Genomic DNA, 23,045 nt, shown 5'->3' on the forward strand with positions numbered 1-23,045 from the left:
GTTGGAAAGGTCTTGTCAAGCCCCATCCAACTACACTACTATTAGACCCATATCATGGACCAACCAAACTGGATTTGCTGTTTTCTTAAAATAAGTTTTCAAAGACAGAGAGAAGAAAAGAAATTCAAACTTTCCGCAACACTAAACTTTCCACACTTTCTCTTCATTCGATTATGATTCGACGTGAAAGGTACTCATCACTAGGTTTGGTTTTGGGGAGACACAAATGGGTGTGTACCCCGGTATTAAATCTCATCTTTCGAATCTCGACCTAACCATTTATAAATTAACCTGCCTATTGAAACTAGACCTAAACATCAATTCTCATCTGTCGAATCTCGAATCAATATTGTCAAACTCATGCATAAAAGATCAGGCCTAATCTAACCACATAACATTAAATCAATCAATAGAAAATTAATCTAGCAATGACAATCAACAATAAATTACCCCTTCATATTATTTATGGATCCTCATAAACCCTAGAAATAGAACTACTCACACATGATAAGAACTAAACAAATCAAAGCAATAAAACAAGACATAATTAAAGGAATAAAATAAACAACTAAGATTAAGAGAAGAGAAATAGTTACCAAACGAATCTGAATTAAGAATGGATTAAAAACAAAGGTTTAAGAGAGAGAGAATCTAAGAAAACAATTAAGAGAGTAAAGAAAGAGTAAAGAGAGAGAGAGAGAGAGAGAGAGATAGATAAAGAGAGAGATAGAGAGATCCTAAAATCGTATTACGGAGGATTATTTATACTCCGTACAAATCCTAAACTAAAACAAACTAAAACGACGCTAATCGTCTCCTAACAATTACACGCGCCCGATCGGGCGAGGCACCGGCCGATCGGGCGTGCGTTTTGCTATTCAGGTAAACTCTCGCGCCCGAATGGGCGCGTCACCGGGTGCCGACCTTTGCTTCTCTCGCCCGGCCGGGCGCGTCTCCGGGCGCCAGCCTCTTTAGCCGGGCGGCTCTCTTGGGCCACTGATTGGACTACGATTGGGCTCCAATTCTTCGGGCCAATCTGGATTTCCTCTTTGGGTCTTGAATACTCGGTCCAAATGCCCCGGTATCACACATACCGAGCCCTTAATCACCGCTTCGATGGCTCTAACCGGTCCTGGGCTATAAAATCTGGTCGTGCTTCTCCAATGTTCGTGATTGCTCCAAAATATCTCGGGAAAATACTCCAAAAGTGTAAATCCCTGCAAAAGTCAACCAAATCTACGAAAACACTAGAAAACACCAATTAGTAATAAAAGTGGCTCTAAAGAGCCAAAAACACTACTAATTACGACCAAGGGACGGGGGTAAAATACTATATAAAATAGGCACATCAGTAATTATGTCTAAAGAGGTTTAAAATTGCATATAAATTAAGGAAAGAACCAAATACATAAGCACCATAAATATGCAATGATTTTCAAGGTTAGAAAGACTTAAAATTTTTCGTTAAAACGAAAAATCCCTCGAAAAGTGCATTTCTTGTCGGTTTTTGGCTAAAAACCGATTCCTAGTAGAGTAAAACCATTTCCAAAACGCCTTTTCCACCCAAAATTCACCATTTTTGGGTTGAAATCTGGGTTCAAGAGCTGAAGATAACTCTAATACGAGGTTAAAATAGATAAAACGAGCTACTAATCTAATTAGCAACTTAATACCAGAAAAATTAAGCCATAAAAACACCTTGAAAAATATTATGATTTTAAAATAATTGAGCGAGGCTCCGATACCGCTGTTGGGGTTTGGTGAGTCCGGCTCACCGCGGAAACAAACCCAAAAACAAGACCGCACTCACAATAAATAAAACCATAAACATAATTAAATTAATCACAAGATTAAGATAAAACGATTACCTTTGGAGCGTGCTTCGTTCGAATGGAAGAGGCTCTTACTTCGAAAGCAAGCCTGGAAATTACGACGGTCTCCGACGATAGTCCACCCACAACTCGACCACCGAAAACGGTCCAATGCCTTGGGGTTAGCAAGGCCCGACCAAAACCCGAGTGATTAATGAGTTCAAAGGTTTTCACAATGGTGATGCCTTTTTCAACTCTTACTCAAGTGCTTTTCCCAATACCCCAACTTGGGTATTTATAGGGAAATGCATGAGTGTGAAAAGCTCTCCCATCAATGTGGGAGAATTTGATTTTTCATTTTATTTTAAAGCTAAAATAAAATTAATAATCAAACTAGTAATAAATAAACAAGTGGCAAGCATACAAAGAGGAGTATGTGAGGACCACTTGAAGGGGGGGGGGACCAAACTTGCCCCCCACTCATGCTCCCATAACCGGCCACCTCCCTTTCTTCTCCTCCATTTGAGTTGCGCCACATGGCAGCTCACTTGGGCACCTATGGTTGCCTTGTGGGCTGCCATGGGGTGGTTGTGAGGCTTTAGCCCACCTCACTTGCGCCCAAAAGCGTGGGCCGCTAGCTGCCACGGCCTAGCAAGCCACGAACCAAGTGTGCGGGCTGCTAGCTGCCACATGCTAGCATTGCTACGCACACTTGGTGCGGGTTGCTAGCATTTTTTCGTGCCCCTACTAGCACTCGGTTTTACCGATGCTATGGGTATTTCGGTCATTGTTGATTTATTATTATTTTTCACGTCTCGTCTTTTACTATTTTTGACTCGACTTTCGACGCTCGGTTTCGACGCTCCTAGCTCGAATTTTCGACGTCTAAATATTAATTACTCGGTCGACTTATTAATTAATTCCTAATTAATTTGTCACTTCGGTTCGTTAGTTGCTTGGGTGTAACCCGAAGGGTTCATTCAAGATTAAGTTGTAATATTAATTATGCATTAATATTACTGATCGGAAGCGGCCTCCACTCAGACATTCCGATCACTTGACCTTACTGTATATATTAGCTTTCTATTAATTCTGAACCCACTAACGGAATAGTACACTTGTTCGAAGGACACCATTCCTTTCAGGTTTACAATTCCTAAACTTGTTGGAGACTCTTTTATTATCTTTAGCTTCTTTCCCTTTGAACGCCACCATGCTTAAATTCATGATTACAGTGGGGCTCAAAGTATATGTTTAAAATAATTCCCTACATTTCCCATCAAGTCTGTCTTGCTTAAACCAGAGTTAACAGGTACAATGGGCAAGTAGATTATCTCCCTAAGTGGGTACAACATCAAGTACTTACCTAGGACGATAATAAAGTCGCAAGCACTAGTAGACTTTGTGGCAGATTTCAGCCTAAAGTTGGAGCCATTAGCATCCGAAGAACTAAAGGAAATAAATAGTGCATGTCAAGAAGTAGTTCGGATGATGTTCTGCGATAGATCGTTGTACTACAGAGGCGCCGTGATAGGCATCGTGCTAAAATCACCACAAGGGGACATGATCGTATAATCCATCTACAACTTCAAAACAACTAACAACGAAGCGAAGTACGAAGCACTAATTGCAGGCATGACCATCACGTCAGACCTAAAGGCAAGCAGGTTAAACGTGTACATCGACACTCTACTCATCGTCAGACAACTAAATGGAGAGCTCGTAGCTAAAGATTAAAAAATGACGCCTACTTAGAGATTGCCAAGAGAAAATCTAAGCCATTCAACCCGTTCACGATCAAGCAAGTCCCAAGAGACAAAATTACCTAGGTTGAGGCCCTAGCTAACATGAGCTCAGTATTTAGAAAGTCACCTATCAGCATTATCCCTCTAGTCCACCTGCAATAGCCGTCAATTGACACATCCCAGATCCCAAACGTCTTTGGCGATAGACACAACCCCCAATTAGACGGCGTCAATAATTATGTACTTAAAGGACGACGTCCTACCAGATAATCCTTCGAAGCAAGAAAACTCAAGTATAAATAAAGCGTCTAGATATAATATATTACATGACGTGTTATTCAAAGTGTCTTACACAGGTCTTTTGCAAAGATGCCTCGTCGACGACGAGTGACAAGAAGTCTTTTAGGAGCATCACGATGGAGAATGCGAAAATTAATTTGGAGGACGCACCTTGCAAAACAAGCTCTTGCAAATTGGCTATTTCTAGCCAACGATAAAGAAAGCCATAGAAGCTTATGTGGCAAAGTGCAACAGTTGCCAATGCTATGCAAGACTGATGCACAAGCCATCTGAAATGTTGCATCTTACATTGTGACCATGGCTCTTTATGAAATGGGGATTGAACATAGTAGGGAAGATACCAGTAGCACCTGGATAGAACGTCTTCATGCTCGCATTTCAAAGTGGATGAAGGCTAACTCATTCACTCAGGTACACGATAAAGAAGTCATTTCATTTTTTTATGGAATAACATAATATGCAGGTTTGGAATCCTCTCTGAGATCGTTTGTGACAATGGGTCACAGTTGATAAGTGACAAGAAAAGATGATTCTGCGAGAAATGGAATATCAAACTCTGCACATCCACACTAAGATACCCACAAGCCAATGACCAGGCTGAGTAAGGCAATAAGACAAGCATCCAATCTTTGAAGAAATCGTTCAAGGCAGCAAAAGGAAAGTGGGCTGAAGAACTCCCATCGGTCCTCTAGGCAAATAAAATAACACCAGAACGTTAATAGGACAAACCTCGATCTCTCTTGTGTACGAGTGTGAAGCAATATTACCATATGAAGTACGTATCCCAGCAACAAGATATGGCCTCATGACGACCGACCAAAACAACATAGAGCTGTCGTCCGACCTTGACACCTTAGAGGAGTTAAGGGAAGCAGCGTACATCAGAATGACAGCGTAACAACAAATCGTCGCACGTAGCTTTAACAAGAACGTCAAAGCCAAAGTATTCAAATTAGGAGATTAGGTGTTGAGGAAAGTCTTACAAAGCACTAAAGATCCAATAAACAACAAACTAGGCTCGACATGGGAAGGACCATACCAGATCCTCGACGTCGCACGTAAAGGGGCATATATGCTGATATCTCAAAAAGGTAAGGTCGTTCCTCGAAACTGGAACGCGACTCATCTTAAACTTTACCATTTCAAGGTAAAGGCTCAAGGTACAAACGCCTGATCTTGAGTCTTACGATTCTTTTTTCAATTAAACTTTACATTTTGGACAACGAGTACTAACTTAGGCATCGTAAAGACGTTGATATCGCTAACGGCCAAATCCTAGCGCATGTTTTGCAGAACGCGTCAGGGCTCCAAATGCCAAACATGGACGAGGCACGATGAAACGTCGGTCACGACCCAAGATAGCTCACTTCCATGGTAAAGAAATATCTCACCATCGACGATGAGTTTGGCCAACTAATGTACGACATCAGATATTGGGGGCAACACCCATGCATTGTACAAGCACTAGAGTATTTGCAAGTTTTCCCATACTGTTACTAAGTGTAGCAATTGAAAACATATGCACGATATTCAAAGTGATAAAACGCAAGATATTTTTATATATTTATGGCATAAATATTTTTACAATATTTTCGCAAAAGGACTAATTATCCCATGCCAAATAGTTAAAATTACAGTGCTAAGAAATTGTTCAAAGTACTTCAAAAATAGGAAACAAACCTAATCGTCCCACAATGATTAGTAAAGAGTGCATAACAACATAAGCAGTTCAAGGCAAAAGGAAATTCAACTGTACAACAAAAGGTAGAGAAAACAAAAGTCAAGCGTCATCAACATTAACTCCATCATCAGCATAAGCGTCGACCCTAGAAGCAACCTCAGGCGTAATCGCGACAGTAGCATCAACACTCTTAGCATTAGGGGGCTGTACTATCAACCTTCTCCTATGAGTCCGTAGTAAAATGGATGTCTTCTCTAGCAACCTCAACATCAGAGGCTAGATTAACTTCAGTATTAAAGGATGCCAAAAAGACATTCACCTCCATTTAAGCATCTTCAGTGGTCGGCGACTAGCAAGAAACGCCTCAAAAACTTGGCACAAATAGTTAGCTAATCAAGACACTTGGAGTTCTCAGTATCCTCACGAACTTTAGATATAGAAGCCTCTAACAAAGAAACTTGTTTCTCTTTCTCCTTCACAAAGTCCTGTAATTCAGTGACATTTTTCTCCTTCTGCTCTAAGGAAGCACTTAGATCAAAAAATTCCTTACTCTTCTCTTCCAAGGCCTTCTTTTCAGCTTGGTCACCTTTCCTTCTGCAGTTTTGAGTTGGCTTATGATAGTGACGATCGTCGCACGAAGTCCCTTAATCTCTTTCTCTCGAAAATTGAAGTGCCTGTGTACTTCCAACAAATCCTGCAAAGCCTGCAAAGTAGAGGCTATAAAATATCTTGCGACAAACCAAGAAAGAAAGGAACAAAGCAACCAGAACTTACATTGAGTTTGAGCGACACAACCGCTTCACTAACTATGTTAGTAGGCACCATTTGCCCTAACTCTTCTCAAGACCTAGAAACAAAAATTTCTCAGCAGAAGGCCAAAGGGAGAGCGACATAGACGCACCCAAGAGAAAGTCAGCAAGAACTCTTTTTACATAGTCCGATTCTTTGGGTACCTTAGAGGGAATCTCTTTAGCTTAAGGAAAAATTCTCATCTAGAGAGGTTTGATGTCCAAAACCTTAACATTTGCGGCGTTAGAAGCAACTCGTTTTTTCTTCTACATTACACGCTCTACCATCTCCTCATTGGACATCACAGTTTTCTTAGTCTTCCCAGATTGAGTCTCTAAAGGGTGACAAGCATCAGAACTACCCAGCAAACAAGAGGTGCAACCAAGAAAAAAGTAATTTAAGCAAAGGTTAACTTACCAGACGCCATTTCTTCCTAAACTTCTTCTACTACAGCAGGTCATACGAAGGTTTGATCCTCTTTAGCAACGCTTAAAACATATTCCACCTTGCACAAACCCTTCTTCCTAGGAGTCTCAATGATAATGTCGATCTCTAAACCAAAACAAGCCTTAAGATAACACGTTAAAAATCCGAAGTAAAGAGTGATAAAAGATATGAAAAATACCTCCGTTGCGCCAACCACAACGAATCTAGCTGGCATCTTATTCTAGCAACTCCCTATCAACAAACAAATAACGCGACTTCCAGCCGCGAACATTCACCTTTTATGCCCTCTCAACCAAAGCAGAATGCCCAGGTGTTAGATCCTGAACCTCCATGAAAGATCATGACATAGGGGTAAACAAATAGGTGTATCCCAGCCTGAAAGGATACTAGTATAACACTATATGCCTTGGTGGAAAATCTTCAGGCCTCTCCTTCTCAATAGGAACGTACACCACCACACTCCTAGGCATCCCAACTAAAGCTACAAAAGAGGCCACATCCTCCTTTACAAAGTCGCTTGGTGGATCATCATTGCCAACTATGTCTCTTATAACCTTACTTTCCCCTCTTTCTAAAAACCCAAATGAATTACCTGACGAAATCGGTCGGAATCTGCAAGTTTCGCCCAAAGCTTGAGGCACCGAAGGAACTCAAGAAATCAATTAGGGTATATTTCGGAGAGAGAAATTGCAAGAAGTTAGGAAGTATTTAGGAGTGGAAAAAGAAGAGGCATGGTTGTTTATACAATAAGTAGGTGGGATTGTGGGAAGTTAATGCAGTTAATTCAAATTGTTAGTGGGGTAGTGTGAAGATAAGATTGTTCCCTTGAGTTATCAACTTTCAAGCCAACAATCGAGGCAAATTTTTATGGTCAATTTTTAGGCGCGTCTTGAAGCACGACCTATCGCACGACGATGAAAGGCGACAGACGACCATGTAACTAACTTGGCAAAAGGTAAAGGATTGACCAAGGCCCACGATAAAGTTACAACTCTTTTCAGTGGTTTGCTCAGTAACAGATATTCAAAGTACAACAAGATAAGTTCAAGAATCAAAGAAAGGAACTAAGACTTCATTAAGCAACCGATTCCCTATTTCTTAGGGAAGTAGGTACAAGTCTCCAACAACATTATTAGCTAGGGTAGACCTCTTAGCTGATATTATAAATAGCGTAGTCTATGTACTTAATAGACACACAATACTTACTCTCTTTACTCTCAATTCTAAGCTTTCATACTCATTGTTTTCAAAGTCATTCATAGTGAAACGATGGTCTTGCACCCACTAGCAGTTTTTCCCACGTTTGGATTTTTTACGTCACCAAAATATATACCTTGTTTTTTTACTTGTTTTTACTTTAGTTTTATTCGTTTTCTTGAGTCTCTATCCTAGCCGTTGGACGTCCCAGCCCTAGGTCACCCTTAGGCGAAATTTGGTATAAATAATAATCAGTATTAATTTGATATGTTTAAGAAAGTAATTTGAAAGTGTGTAGGTTTAAAATACCTTAGGAGTGAAATATATGTTGGATTATTTACAGATTTCCCTAAGCAGGTGCCACGTGTAGGCCCGTGTTGGTGGTAGGTGTTCACATGGCCGATAACAGTTCACCTGGTGGATGGTGTTGTAGGGTAGCTGATAGAAGACATGGTCCAAGTGAAAAAAGGTCCAACTCATTCATATGGCTCATATTGATGTAGCCAATGTCATCGAGAGCTTGTTATATACACCTAGGTGTACTGTGCATCTATGAGTATTTTATTCTCATTTTGATGATTATTTTTTTTATTTAATCATCAAATGAAGAGAAAACACTAATCTAAGGTTAGTTAGGTGTAAGGTACACCCGGGTGTATATAACAAATTATAGATATCATCTTGTACAGTACTTGCCTTCTATTTTAAAATGGTCTTACATCTTCAATTAGTAATAAAGAAGAGGGGTGAGGATTGATAAAGACAATTAATACTTATCGAGAAATGTAGGAACCAAAAAAATGTTTGTCTCATAATAAAGAAGTGTGAGAGAATTCTAAGAGAAGATTAACAACTTAGAAATAAAGGGTACCCCGTAAGAGTGAGGGATAAATCAAGTGGTTAGAACTTTTCTCTTGGTTTTAGGAGATTTTGGGATTGATTCTTATCACCTACCCTTGTGTCTCTCAAAAAAATAAAAATAAATAAGGTACCTCGTTGAAGATTAATGAGGTATCCGAATATAAATGATAGGTCAAGAGAGATATACTAGGTCATGCTCAATTCACATGATTTAATTTGATTTGATCTGGTCTAACTTAATTTTTTTTTATTTGATTAAATTTATTTTGACCTTACTTATATATATAGTAATCCTTAAAAATTATCAAACGATAACGTCTAGAGGGTCATCTCCCCCTGAATCCCTAATTATGGAACAACAATGTTGAAAACTGACTCATTAACCATGCAACATGACCCCGGGTTGTGGTAGGCCATTTGTAAATTAAAGGAGTATATATTCGCATGATATTTTAACAATTATTTTATTTTGACTTGAATCTTCTCACTAATATCAGATTTATCATATGCTCTATAATAATATCATTTGTTCAAATTTCAAATTCACCATGTACCCTTCACTTTATTATTAAATCCATAAAAAAAAATTAATGACTAACAAGCATCAACTTCGTTAGTTATTAAGGTTAATCATGACACGTGTCATAACATAAGTGATTTTTTTCATCACATTAAATAATTATTAAATTAATGTAGTTTTCTCAATTTGCGTGTAAAAAAATCTTCCGTTAAGATTTCAGGGGTCATTTTGGCCCTTTAGTGGTTCGAATTAAGCTCGGTATTGAAAAAAAAAATAATTGTCTCGTTTTGTGTGTAAAGAAAATATTTCGATTCATGTATTTTTACTATTTTATAGTCACGAAATTTCTCGGGTAAGTTCAATTCGATGGTCATTTTAGCGTTTTTGTGGGCCAAAATTAAGCTCAATATAAGTAAAAAAATAAAATAATCATCACCTCATTTTGTGTGTTAAGAAATGTATCAACTGACTTGTCTTTATTTTTTAAATCATGAAATTGCTCGGGAAAAGTTTTTGAGGTCATTTTAACCATATATAGATCCAAATTGAGCTCAAAATTGTAAAAAAAAAAAAAAAAAATTTACTGTTAATATCTTGTTTTATGAGTCTAGATGTCATGTTTTCAGCTGCAAATTTGTTTTGGTAAAACATCGGGGTCATATTTGAGGCAAATTAAGCTCCTAATTGGCAAAAAACCGTAAATGTATTTTACGTATTATGAAATAACGCAATTGACATGAAAAATGAGGCATTTATGCTTTTTTCCAATTTTGAGTTTAATTTAGACCCATAAAGAGCTACAATGACCGCAAAAACTTACACGAACAATTTGTGGCTAAAGAAAAATAAAGAGGCATAATTGAGACATTTCGTTTTACATTATTCTTTGCTAATTTTGAGCTTAAATTAAAACCACAAAGGGCTAACATGACCCCAAAAATAGTTTTGAAGGTCTCCATTTATGTTTACTTGCAGACTAATATTCCTAAAATAGAAATGCCATAATACTTCACCTATACTATATTTGGTAAGATTTTGGTGGATAGATTCTCTAAATTACCCTCAAAATTGCACATGGGGAAAACTTTTGGGATAATAAGATAAGCCATGTGCAACAAGGGCCATAAAACTACAATTTCTCTCTCCTATCTTTAAATATTTTGCCTAAGGCTATGGGTCAAGAAAATAGAAACGGAGGAAGTATAAGTTGGTTGCTCTGAATTTCGGATAAGCATTTTTTTAACTTGAACATTATATTTGTCGGAAAAAAATAGGAAAAATGTGCAGGACTTATTTTGGACCAAGACCTTGATTCGGTGGACTCATTGGATCTAGATTTGGGTTTTTATTTCCCAAACCTGACAAATTCAATTCGGATTGGATATAGATCCAAGGTTGAAAAAACGAATCTTGATCCAGGTCAATTCATTCAGACTTGATCTAAGTTCAACCCGTTGCTAGATCCCTACCTAGGATTAATAAAAGTTATAAGAAAATCCATAAACCTCACTTATACCTTTCTTCCAATTAGAGTTCAAGGGATACTTAGCATGAATAATAAGTTTATCCATGCCAAAATTGGTCTACTAAACCTGTCCGGGAGCGAGGGTACTAAGAAAAAGTTCTTTTAAGAATTAATTAAAATCCTAGCTCTAGTGCAGCCTATACTAGCTCTTCCTTTTTAACAATTTAATTACTTAATACAAATAATATATGCCACGTGTTGTTTAAAACTAAGTTAGTTGATTTCATTTACAAGCAATAATCACAAAGAGTTACATTGCAATGAAGTCGTTATTTTTTTTTGTTTCAATTTCGTGAAAAGAACAAAATAGAAACAATATTTACCTTGACTTAAGTGATAAAACAACAATTTAATTATTCCAATTCAGTGTTTTATTAACGCAAAATACTATGTGAAATTTATTGATTGGAGTTATATTAAAGTGATCTAGCAACACTAATTAATTGATTAAAGTTTATTTAAAGCAAGAATAGAAAGGATATTTAACAAAGTCCTCAAGAAACTAACCGTTCTTCTTTGTTTGCTAGATCTCCGTTTTAAGATTATGGACTTTCCTCCTTTGTACCTTTAGAGGACTTTAAGAGAATAAATTAGGGTTGAAAAGTACTTCGGAAAAGAGGGGGAAAGTATTATGATAGAAAAAGAATTTGAAAGGTTTAGGTTTTTCACAATTTGTTAAATCTTTGAATTTTTATGTTGTGTATAGGTCTATTTGAAGACCCCTATTTATAGTTGTAGGAATCTAGGTTAGGGTTTTAGAGCCAAAGATTTAGAGGGCATGCACCACTCTATAAGTTGCACTAGATTGGTGAACGTAACTAAGCGGTTCGTGCGCCCAGTGGTCGCCCGCAACATTAAAAGTCACGCACGGGCATAGTTTATGCAAAAACGTGTTTATCAAAACTTCCATAACTTTTGATTTTGAAGTCGGATTAAAGAAAATAATATATCGTTGGAAGACCTTAATGTCTACTTAATAATGATTTTAGATTTAGGTTAATTTTGTGTATTAAAAAATGACCGTTTAAGTGCAAGTGTATCAGTTTTCGAGCCCGGTTTAGTATTCTGATGAAATCTTCTTCGTTTTAACTTGGAATTGGGCTTATAATGTACATTTGTAACGATCTTTTAAAAGGTTATCTAACTGTTTAGAACTCACATGTATATTAAATTAGGTGGTTAATTATTCTAGGTTGCTCGGTTTTCAATAATGTAAGACCCATTTGGTCTAATTATTGCATGTGACGCATTTGGGTCCGTTACTAATAAAAATCAAACATGTATGAGAAAATTTTAGGCCTAATTAGTAAATTAAGATAACTTGGTCTCAAATACGGGTTTTAGATTACTTCATAATGTATTTCAGAGTCCGTAAACACTTTAACTTTTATATGATTAACGGGTTTTTTTTAACATTATCCCACCTTATGTCTGGACAAAAGGCCAATAGGATATTTATATTTTGAAAATATAAACCGTAGTTTATGTGATACACTTTGTTGGCTACCTTTGGAATATAAATCATATTTGAAGATTGTATCAACTTAGATGATCACAATTGTACATAAACAAATTATCTTGATATGATGTTGAATATCTAGCAGATCGAATCAAGTAAAAATAGAAACAAATAATCTTGATATGATTCAAGAAATAAAATCACGATCGCAAAAGATCATTTCCAAATATTAATAATTATCTCATTTAATTTACTTTTCTTTTACATTATTGAAACAAATAATTGACCCATCCAATAATTACTGAGCTTTCCAAGTAATTTAAGACAAAGATAGTATAAATAGATACATAGGGTGGTGAGGTTTTTCTACACTTAAAAATCTACCTTCTTTAGAGTTGTTTTCTATTTTCATCCCTTATTCCCCATATCACTTTCTCTATACTTTGTTTTCTCCACCTTTTAGTCTGTCTATGGAGTGGAAACATATGGAAAATAGAAAAAAAAGGCCCAAAAATTCTACCCAGCATTCTTCAATCACTAACCAAAAACCCCACAAAAAAGAACAAGAACAACAAGAATCGTCTCAAGATTCAGAGTTCAAAAATCTAATGTTATGGTTATCATCCTTTTCATCTTCATCAAATTCGTTGGTTGTAGAAGCATCAGATATACCATGCATCTTACTGATCGACATCTTGGCAAGAATACCCTTGGAAACCTTATTTGATTGCAGGTATGTTTGCAAATCATGGCGTTCTGTACTCACCGAACCTTATTTCTATAGATTGTATTCTCACCACATGCCTACAGCTTTGATCCTTCAAATTAAAGGCACCTTGTTTACTACTTTAAAAGAAATTTCTTTAATCGAGCAAAAAACATGTGGTGATGTTGCTATTGATAATGGCGGTTTTCTTATTCGTAAGATGCGGCTTACATTAAACCCTCATAAACCTGCAATAGATCTTTGCAATTTGGGGTTGATACCACCGAATTTCCAATTTCAACTCGGAAATGGGTGTAATGGGTTGATCTGTTTGAGGGAGATTCAGACTCAAGAGCCGAGTTTGGTTTGGAATCCAATCATGGGACAGTTTGTAATTCTCCCAAAGCCCGCCACCACGGCTGATGACAAGGTGGTGGCAGGTTTCGGGTTTTGTGGGCATACCAACCGGTACAAAGTGCTCCGTATCTTTCATAAGGAAGGAGACCCATCGTTGAAACGGCGGGTTGAGATTTATGATCTTGGGGTCGGGCAAGAATGGAGAGAAATTGGGGATGCCCCATGTCTAATCCTCCCAAGATCTCCTTGCTTTTTCACCAATAATTCTCTACATTGGATTTTGGACTACTACCATTGTAAAAAAAATCATCAGAATAACAATGATAATGCTCTCAATAATATAAATGAAGATCAAGATAATATTAGCTTAAATTTTGAGCTAATTTGCGGATTCGACTTTGTGGAGGAGAAATTCAAGTCAATTACAGCACCACCAATATATTCATCAAACCACAAATACAAGTACCATTGGTCAAATTTGGGGATCATTGGAAACTGCCTTTCGATAAGTGCTGTTGATGCTAAGATATTCAGGCCTGACCTTCAAATTTGGGTGATGGAGGAATATGGCATGCCAGAAGCATGGGCTCTAAGGTTCTCTATTCTAGACCCCATAATTGAGTGGTGGGACCCGTACAAGTGGGTTCAGGTGACTAATTTTCATAGAAACGGGGAGATACTAATGTTGTTTGCGCATTATTATGTATTTTCCTATAATGTCCGGGAAAGGCAATATCGAAAAGTTGGGGCGCTCGACTTCCCTGTCATTGCTCATGTGCCTAGCTTTACCTCCTTGGAGGATGTCTTGAGTAAGAAACATGGGACTGGTTCACTAAATGTGAGATATCTATAGAAAAAATAGGTTTACCTTTGTTATGTTTCTATTGGAATTTGGGTTTTTAATTTGTTTGTATTATAAAAGTTATGTTCAACATAGATTAAGGGGTATAAATAAGTTTGGCTTATTTAATTTTACATAGTAGTAATTGAGCATCTTTCTGGTTAATTTGTAATCAAAATTAATAAGTTGCTAAAGATTAGGTTGCTCTGTGTTTTTTATTTTTTTTTTTTCATTTTGAAAGAAGCCCTAAATGACACTATATTAATTAATTAAAGCCATAAGACATCTACAATTGACAATTATCAATAATGAAACATATTTTAAAAATCAAACAAGAATAGATTTGATGTCTCAAATAACTTTTTGAGTGGATTCGTTGTCGCTTCATAATTTTGTTAAAATGAAAATTCTTGTGATGATTTCGTAACTTGAATTCGAGTAGTAGTCAATTGTAGCCCCGCAAAATTAGAGACCAAATTAATCGTAAAAAAAATTCTCTCTTTCAAATTAGGTTTAAAAAACCTTATCTATCGATTGAAATAAACCCTATATTTCAAACGAGACATTATATAACCTAATAAACCAAAAAAAAAAAAAAAAACCTAAATGAAATAAAAATTAGGGCTTTTTTCCACAGGTGAAGTCCGATGGAAGTCCATTCAAAATTAATAAAGGAGGCTAGAGTTTTAAAGAGAGAAGAGAGGAAAAGGAGGCTGGTGTTTTAATACATAAGAGGATTAAGGACATTAAGGCATATTTTCTTTACTGTTAGAATTAATTTTGTAGAAATGTTGGTTTGTATATTCATCAAATGACATGTAATTTAGGTTTGTTTATTTATTCAGAATAGTAAAACGAACATATAATTCTTCCAATAAATGATAATATAAAAAAATAATGAAAATCACATCAAGTGATTAATAACAAATTGATAATGTATTACTTTATGATTTTACGACAAAAAAATATGTGACGGTCAATGTCATTGACGTTACTTTAACCAAATAATTTCGATTTGACTCTTAATATAAGAAAATTTAATGAAAAAAATGATTTTTAAGCTCTAATAAAATCTTGGAACTAAAATTTAATTATTAAGCACACTTTTGTTTTAAGTCAAGTAAACACCAAATACTTCATGTATCTTTTCAACAAAGTAATATAATATTTGGCAAAAATAATCCCAACTTTCACGTATTTTTTTTTTTGTTTTAAAATAATCCAAACTATCAATTATTTATAAGTAATCTCGGCTCAACTATCGATTATATATAAATAATCTCAAATTTTGGGGATATTTGCTTTTATTAGTCTTAAGTGACCAATAACATGTTAAATTAATATTTGCTTTTATTAGTCCTACGTGACCAGTAACTTGTTAAAACCAACCATGCCACTTCCCCACCCTACCTTTAAAATCGTTCCCATCCTAGCCCATTCCTCACTATTTTCCCCGCCCCTCCTCACCCCCATTGCCTGAGACCTCCCCATTTCCCCAACCCATAATCAGATTTTGCCCTAATTCCATCCCCTACCCCTAAAACTACCCCTTCTCCTTCCCCCACCTTGATATCCACCCCTCTCTCTTCCCTAGCCTTGAAACTCCTCTTTTGGAGGGATTTTAGGGCATGGAAAGGAGAAGGGGTGGAGTTTCGAGGCTAAGGAATGGGAGGGTGCGGTTTTGGGGTGGTGGGCTAAGGGGTATTAGACTATAAGGCGGCGGTTTTGAGGTGTAGGTGTGGGGAGGGGAGCTATTTATGGGGGTAAGTGTTGCTTGTAGTGGTAGAGGCTGCTACTTGTTGAAGGTTTGGGTGGTGGTAGAGGTTAAGGGTGGGTTTGGATGGGTGTTATTTTTTTTATTTTTTTTTAATATTTTACCAATCATATGTTGAAATGTGTTTGGCAACTTGTTATAATAGGTTGGGTGATTGACTGGGACTAATTAATCCGGATACCTCTCAAGGTTCAGATTATATAAAAATGATCTAAAGTTGGGGTTGCATAAAACAAATCTGTGAAAGTAAGGGTTATTTCACTAGTAGAAAAATAGAAATTGGCACCGGTTCAAACCCCCACAAACCCGCCGGTTTGAACCGCTGAATATTTGGGGTGCTAATTCCTCCACAATGCCACCGGTTCAAAACCGATGGAAAAAAGAGCTTTTGGCACTGTTTAACCTGTGGCATATTATTGTTATTAGCACCGGTTAACCAGTGCCATTAATGTCCATTTTTTTTTATTTTTTTATTTTTAAAGAGTCGATTTTTTGTCAAAATAATGTCCCATATTATCTGTCAAATTAATGTTCAAATTTCTTTTTTAAAATTAATGTCCAAATTTCTTTTTTAAATTTAATGTCCAAATTTTTATTTAAAATTGATGTCCAAATTTTTTTAATGTCCAAATTTTTCTGTCAAAATTAATGTTCAACTTTTTTTTTGAAGTATCAAACACCTACACCACCACCAACCACCAACCCACCATCTGCACCACCTTAACCCACCAATCCCACCCACCTACACCACCACCAACCACCAGCCCACCATCCGCACCACCTTAACCCACCAAACCCACCCACCTACACCAAACCCGCGTACTAGAACCCACATGCACCTACAACTCACGACCCACCTACAACCCACGACCCACCACCATACCACACGACCCCCCCTACCACCACCAACCGTCACCCCACTACCAAACCAAAACCCTACCCAACGCAACACCCAACACGACAGCAACCATAACAGCAACTAAAACCCTATCCACCGTCGGAACCACCACGACAGTAAAAACAAACGAAAAAATTTAAAAAAAAAACAAAAAACATACCTTGACAACCAAAATTGGTTTGAATTTGGTTTAATAAGGTCAAATTCGACCATGAAAAGTCTAGATCTAGAGTTTTCATGGTCGAATTAAACCTGTAAAACCATTAATTTTTTAGCACCACCAACCACAAAACTGGCGGCAACAAAAGAGCTTTGAGATGAGGGAGGAGGAAAGAGAAGTGATATGAGAGAGGGGTGGAACAACTGCTGGCGACGACAAAGCTAAGCTTTGAGACGAGAGAGGAGAGAGACGAACAGGAGAGAGAGAGAGTAGGAGAGAGGAGGAGGAGAGAGGCTGAAGAGAGGATTAATTAAGGGTAGGGGTTTATAAAGGGGAGGGGGCAATTTTTTTTTAAAAGAAAGCCACCGGTTTGAACCGGTGGCATTAACATTTTTCCCACAAGTTCAAACCGAACCGGTTGCAATACCCATCCCACAAAATCCCGCCCATTTTCCCTTTTTTTCCACTGATTCAAACCAAACCGGTGGCCATTTGGCGGTGCCAATTTCTATTTTTCTACTAGTGTTTATGTTGGGTTTTGTGATGTCTAACACAACACGGAAGAAAACCCGCCCAAAATCTGCACACAAATTAAAGTAACTAAGCATGTAGTAAATCCATAATCACATGATTAACAAGAAGTGAGAGAAAGAATCATTACCCTTGTAGCATGCTTTGCTCTAACTTAGAGCTCGAACTTAAAAGCGTAGAGTCCCCAAACGTTCAAACCTCCAACGGCTAATACCCTCGTGATCCAAACTGAGCCAACCCCTACCCCAAAATTTTAGTCGAGGCTGGACAAAAATTACTTAAAGTATTAGAATAAATGTATTCTTGCTTTTGGAGATCCCTTCAAGTTCACCAACTCATCAAGTGAAAATCCTACTACCCCATGATGGGTATTTATAGGAAAATCTCCTCAAGAATTCCCATCATCTTTCAATGTGGGATGGTTGATAAAGTGTGAAAATAAGCAATTAATTTAATTCCAAATTAAATTAAACAAGCTATGCAATAATCAAATGTCAAGTGTCAATATGAGGGAGGGAGTAGGTAAGGACCACAAACCCATCCTTGGAGAGCAAGTATACAACCACCAACCCTGTGTGCATGGCACACCCCAAGCCTTTAGGGGTGAGCACGGATCGGATATCCGATCCGAAGTTGGATTTCGGATCGAATATCCGTATTCAAAAATCTTGAATTTTAATATCCGTATCCGATTTGAAATGATTCGGATATCCGAATATTTCGGATCGGGTAATTCGGATATCAAATATCCGATCTTTTAATAAGATATATTTTTTTAATAATCAAACTCATTTTCATATAAAACACAATTATTCATATATTTTGAATCTTATAAACCCACAAATATTAAAATATAACAACCAAGAAATTTCAGAATATATAACAATCAAAATTAACACATACTATAAAACATATCATTTAAACAATAAGTAAATCTGAAAAAAAAATCAGAAAAAGTCGTCGCTTAGGAGATTCAGTTGGTGGAGCAACCGTGAGAAGGAGTTAATTACCAAAGAGAGAATGTGGCGGTGTGTTGGAGGAGTGTGTTGTGTAGCAGCTGTGAGGATCAATCTAAGGAGAGAAGGTACTGGTGGTGTGGTGGGTTGCAAAATCAAAGGATAAAAGACAGCTGGTGGTGCGATGAGTTGCAGAGATCAAAGGAGGAGAAGAGGATGAATGAGAATATCGAGAGAATGGAGAGGAGAAAGAGGATGAAAGAGAAGTCGATATCTGAGAAAAGACGGAGGGGTGGTGAGGATGAAAGAGATTTGGGAGGAGAGAATGAGAGGCTTGGGACTAAGGGTTTGATTTAGGGTTTTGTTAGTTTAGCTATTTGGGCTTCTAGGGGTATTTGGGCTTTTGGGGTATTTAGGGTTTTCTAGTTTGGGTTGGTTTTTCGGATCAGATTTCCAATTCGATATCCGATATTTGACTTTTTCGGATATTCGGATGTCCGAAATCCGAAATTTCAATATCCGATATTCGAAATTTCTGGATCGGATATCCGATCCGAAAATGTTTTTGGATCGGTTATCTTAAATTTTCGAATCGGATGCGGATTGAATTTTTAGATTATTAGATAGTTTTACTCAGCCCTACAAGCTTTGGGTTTCAAGGCATGCCACATGGCATCCTTAGCCTTCAGCTTGGCTATTTTCCTTGAACACCAAGTCCGTCCTTTGCTGGCTGCCTTATGCTCTCGGCTAGGCTAGCCAGCGCAGCTCATCGCAACATAGCAAGCTTCGCACGCTTGCGGGCCGCCTCTATTGCCACTGGGCTGTGTTGTTGCCATCGCAAGCCTAGTTGTAAGCCGGGTTGCTGCTACTTGCTAGCCGCATCATACGCTAGCAAGAATTGGCTAGTTGAGCTAGCTGCTATGCTCTTGTTTGCGATGCTTGCGCACTATGCACTCGGCCAGCAGCCCCCAGCCATCCCACGCACGTGGCTTTCTAGGCTTGCAACCAATACTAGGCTTGAGGAAGCATCAAGCTGGCCCTAGCCCTTGCACGGCTAGGCCGATGCGAGGCTAGGACTACGAAATCCCTAGCATGCAACTTATAATCAATCATCAAACATTATTAAATTGTAGACTCAACACACGACTTAACTATCAATTTGCTAAGACTTCACTATTTAAAAGTAGTTAAATCATCATTTTATTTATTGGATTAAGCAATAGACAAGGTTGTCCAACCCATGTTCCATTTGGAACATCAATAAAAGAAAAACCCCATGCCTCCTTTCGAAAACATCAATAAAATGTCCAACGACCACGTGTGCGACTCCGTGACCGTAGCTAGTATGAGATCTCATCTATATGCCTGCTTGACTTATTATTTGACTTATTTTTTCATATTCTCGATTCATTGAATTGAATCGACGCATGACGCTCGATTTTGACGCTTTAAGATCGTAATCCGACGTCTTTGTTCGTAAAACTCTATTGACTCATTTGATCCTTCAGATTAATTCGTTGTTTTGGTTTGATTACATGATTGGGTATGACTTGAAGGGTTCAGTCAAGATTAAGTTGTAATATTAACTATGCATTAATATTACTGATTGGAATCGGACTCCAGCTGGGCATTCCGATCACTTGGCCTTGCTGAATAATTAGCTTCCTAAATATCCCGAACCCTCTATCAGAATAATACACTTATTAGAAGAACACCAATCCTTTTAATTTGAAATTCCATAAAAACTTTTTTCAAGACCCATACAAACAGTTCGGATTCAGGTTAGGTCGAATTTGACATGACTAATCATGAGTGATTTTACACTTTACAATGCATTGGTTTGGCCATTAATATGTTCAATTATACTTTTGTGAAAATTATGAAAAGTTTATATTTAAATTGTGGATTTCGAGACGAATCTGACTAGATTCAACATGAGACATGACTATATCCTTTAGGATAAATCATAAAAGATGGTAAAAAAAATTATGTGAATAATGTAAAAATCCTAATGACGCAATAAGAGAAACTTAGAGGAAGTGAAAAATGGAGGAAGTAGTTGAAAACATGAATAGGACTCTTCTTTTGCATGTAACAAACTAGCTAGTGGGACCTAATCCATTAATATGTTATGCTTGTTATAAATTGACCATTCAATATCTTGTTGTATGATTTCACAAATTTCTCATCTTTCTTGTTAAGATTAAGCTTGAAGCTGAAGAATAATTTAATTCATAAAAGTTTTACATTTCTTTTGCATGTGACAGGCTAACTAGTGGGACCTACTCTACCAGTATGTTACGCCAACTGCTTACGCGAGTTTACATTGACCATTTCATTAAGTTTCCTCATTTTTCATGTTGAGATTAAGCTTGATACGTCAAATAAATTTTAGTTAATGCCATATGTAGCGCTTAGGGATACAAATAAACATTAAATCTCCTTCCTTATTTGATATTAATTTAGCACTTTACGATAAAATTATGCGCTAATCAATGTAATTAATGAATATATATCATTAATACTTTTTACTTTTAGCTTCTTATACATAGCCGTTCACATTTTTCTTAATTTCAAATCATGAGTTTTTCCTTTCTCTTGCATGTGAGAGACGAACTAGTGGGACCTATTCAATAAGTAAGTTACACATGTTTAGATTAGCCATTCAATATGATGTTCGATTTCATAAGTTGTTTCTTCATTTGTCTTGCTGAGATTTTTCTCAATGCATATTATTAATTTCAGTTCATAAAAGTTTTGCACTTTATTTTGCATGTGATAGAGTAACTAGCTTAGATGGACCTAGTCGTGTCATGCATCTTTTATATTGACCATTTTATATAATGCTATATGACTTCATGTGTTTCTTCGATCATTTCTTGTTAAGATCTTTCTTAATACCTTAAATTAATTTTAGTAATTACATATTTAAAGTTTTGCATAAGATATTTCAGAAACTTCATGATCGTTGGGTTGGTTAATATTAACTAGTAAAGCTCTTTTTTAGGACTGAAATCACTTTCTTCATTGAATCATTGACACAAGAAAGATCCTTAAATTAAAAAAAAAACATGTGCTTTGTTCCTTAGTAAGATCAAGCGTAGTTCTGAACAACTTCTTTTATATATTATATCTTATCTCTTCAAAATATTATACATTTATTTATCTTAATTGTAATCAATGTTACATTAGCTCCAAGAGCACCATTATAAATCTCTTTGGTCTATCATGTTCTTCTAACTTGAATATAGTTATTTCTTAATTTAACTATGTTAGTTAATGAAATAATCATCATAAAAACCCATGTAGATCATATTATGGATATATTTAAGCATATATTATTCCATTTAAATGCAATTTTCACCTATATTATTTTTTAAATAAATTAAATATCGTTTTATAATTAAAAAGTCATACGACGTCTATGACAAGATTTATATCTATTAAATATTTGGCAATTGAATCAAATTAAAACTTCTTTTAACAAAACTATGATCATTGTAGCAAATTGTTCATTCTTCATCATACCTCTTTCACAAGCATCGTTGTGACTTACAATTGTAATATTTTTTAGAGTTTTGATGCTGTAAAAAGTATTCATTTTAAAAGTATAATTAATTACCACCATAAGTATTTATACAAGTATTTAATAAATATCTTAAGTATATTTTTATTATAGTATAAAGCAAGTATTTTAAAAAAATTTATTACATAGGTTTTATGGTTTTATAGTGTAAGAATATTCTAAACTACAATCCTAAATAATATGATCACCGAATTTAAGAAAAAAAATGATCATTCTTACTGCCGTAGTGGTTAACATCTTAAAATTAAGGAAAAAATTAGGTGAATTTTCTTGAATATTCTAAACTACAATCCTAAATAAATTAAAATAAATTAAGGAAAAAATTAGGTGAATTTTCTTGAAATTTTAATTTATTTTTCCTTAAGTTTTTATTTTATAAAGATTCTTATCTTAGTTTTAATTTTCAATATATTTTAACTGATTTTTAATTTATTTTTCCTTAAGTTTTTATTTTATAAATATTATTACCTTAGTTTTAATTTTCAATATTTGTTAACTGATTTAGCTTGCTCCCTGATTTAGCTTGATTGGGGATCAAGCTAAATCATTTTATGGAAGCATGACTAAAAGGGAGTATTATAAATACCCCTTTAGTCATGAATTTTCAAAGATTGATGAATATTTGAAAGAAGTAAGCACTCAATAAATTTTAAGTTTTGAAAAGAAAAAAAAAAAGAGAAGGGCATCCGCTCACCACCACCTCATCGCTAACCACTACGAGGCAGCCAATACCAACCATCCAACATTGTTTCCACCGTGATGTTGGTATATGGTGTGTGTTGTGTCTGATTATTTTATTAAAAAAAATAATTTTTCATTCCCATGCCCAAATTGATCCACTTATTCCAGAAATCAGTTCGGGAGCAAGGGTACTAAAATAATGTTCCCTTTAGTGGGGATC

At 36.3% G+C, this 23,045-nt stretch overlaps 1 protein-coding gene and 1 long non-coding RNA gene across 2 annotated transcripts; one reads left to right on the top strand and one right to left on the bottom strand.

The window, feature by feature from the left end:
- Positions 1–5,406: 5,406 nt before the first annotated feature.
- On the bottom strand, positions 5,407–7,611 carry LOC110701842. Its single transcript, XR_002507401.1, has 3 exons — positions 6,744–7,611; positions 6,312–6,660; positions 5,407–6,240 (listed from the first exon to the last, which is right to left on the bottom strand). It is a non-coding gene; the product is annotated as an uncharacterized LOC110701842 (long non-coding RNA).
- Positions 7,612–12,805: 5,194 nt separating this feature from the next.
- Positions 12,806–14,251, top strand: LOC110701796 (F-box protein At3g07870-like). The gene has a single exon (XM_021879423.1). The coding sequence runs from the start codon at positions 12,806–12,808 to the stop codon at positions 14,249–14,251; it is 1,446 nt and encodes a 481-aa protein (XP_021735115.1).
- Positions 14,252–23,045: the final 8,794 nt, after the last annotated feature.

This window comes from Chenopodium quinoa, unplaced genomic scaffold (genome assembly GCF_001683475.1).
Source record: "Chenopodium quinoa cultivar QQ74 unplaced genomic scaffold, ASM168347v1, whole genome shotgun sequence".
Classification (NCBI taxonomy): Eukaryota; Viridiplantae; Streptophyta; class Magnoliopsida; order Caryophyllales; family Amaranthaceae; genus Chenopodium; species Chenopodium quinoa.

Coding starts and splice junctions, on each gene's coding strand:
- LOC110701796 (XM_021879423.1), top strand. CDS start 12,806: ATGGAGTGGAAACATATGGAAAATAGAAAAAAAAGGCCCAAAAATTCT.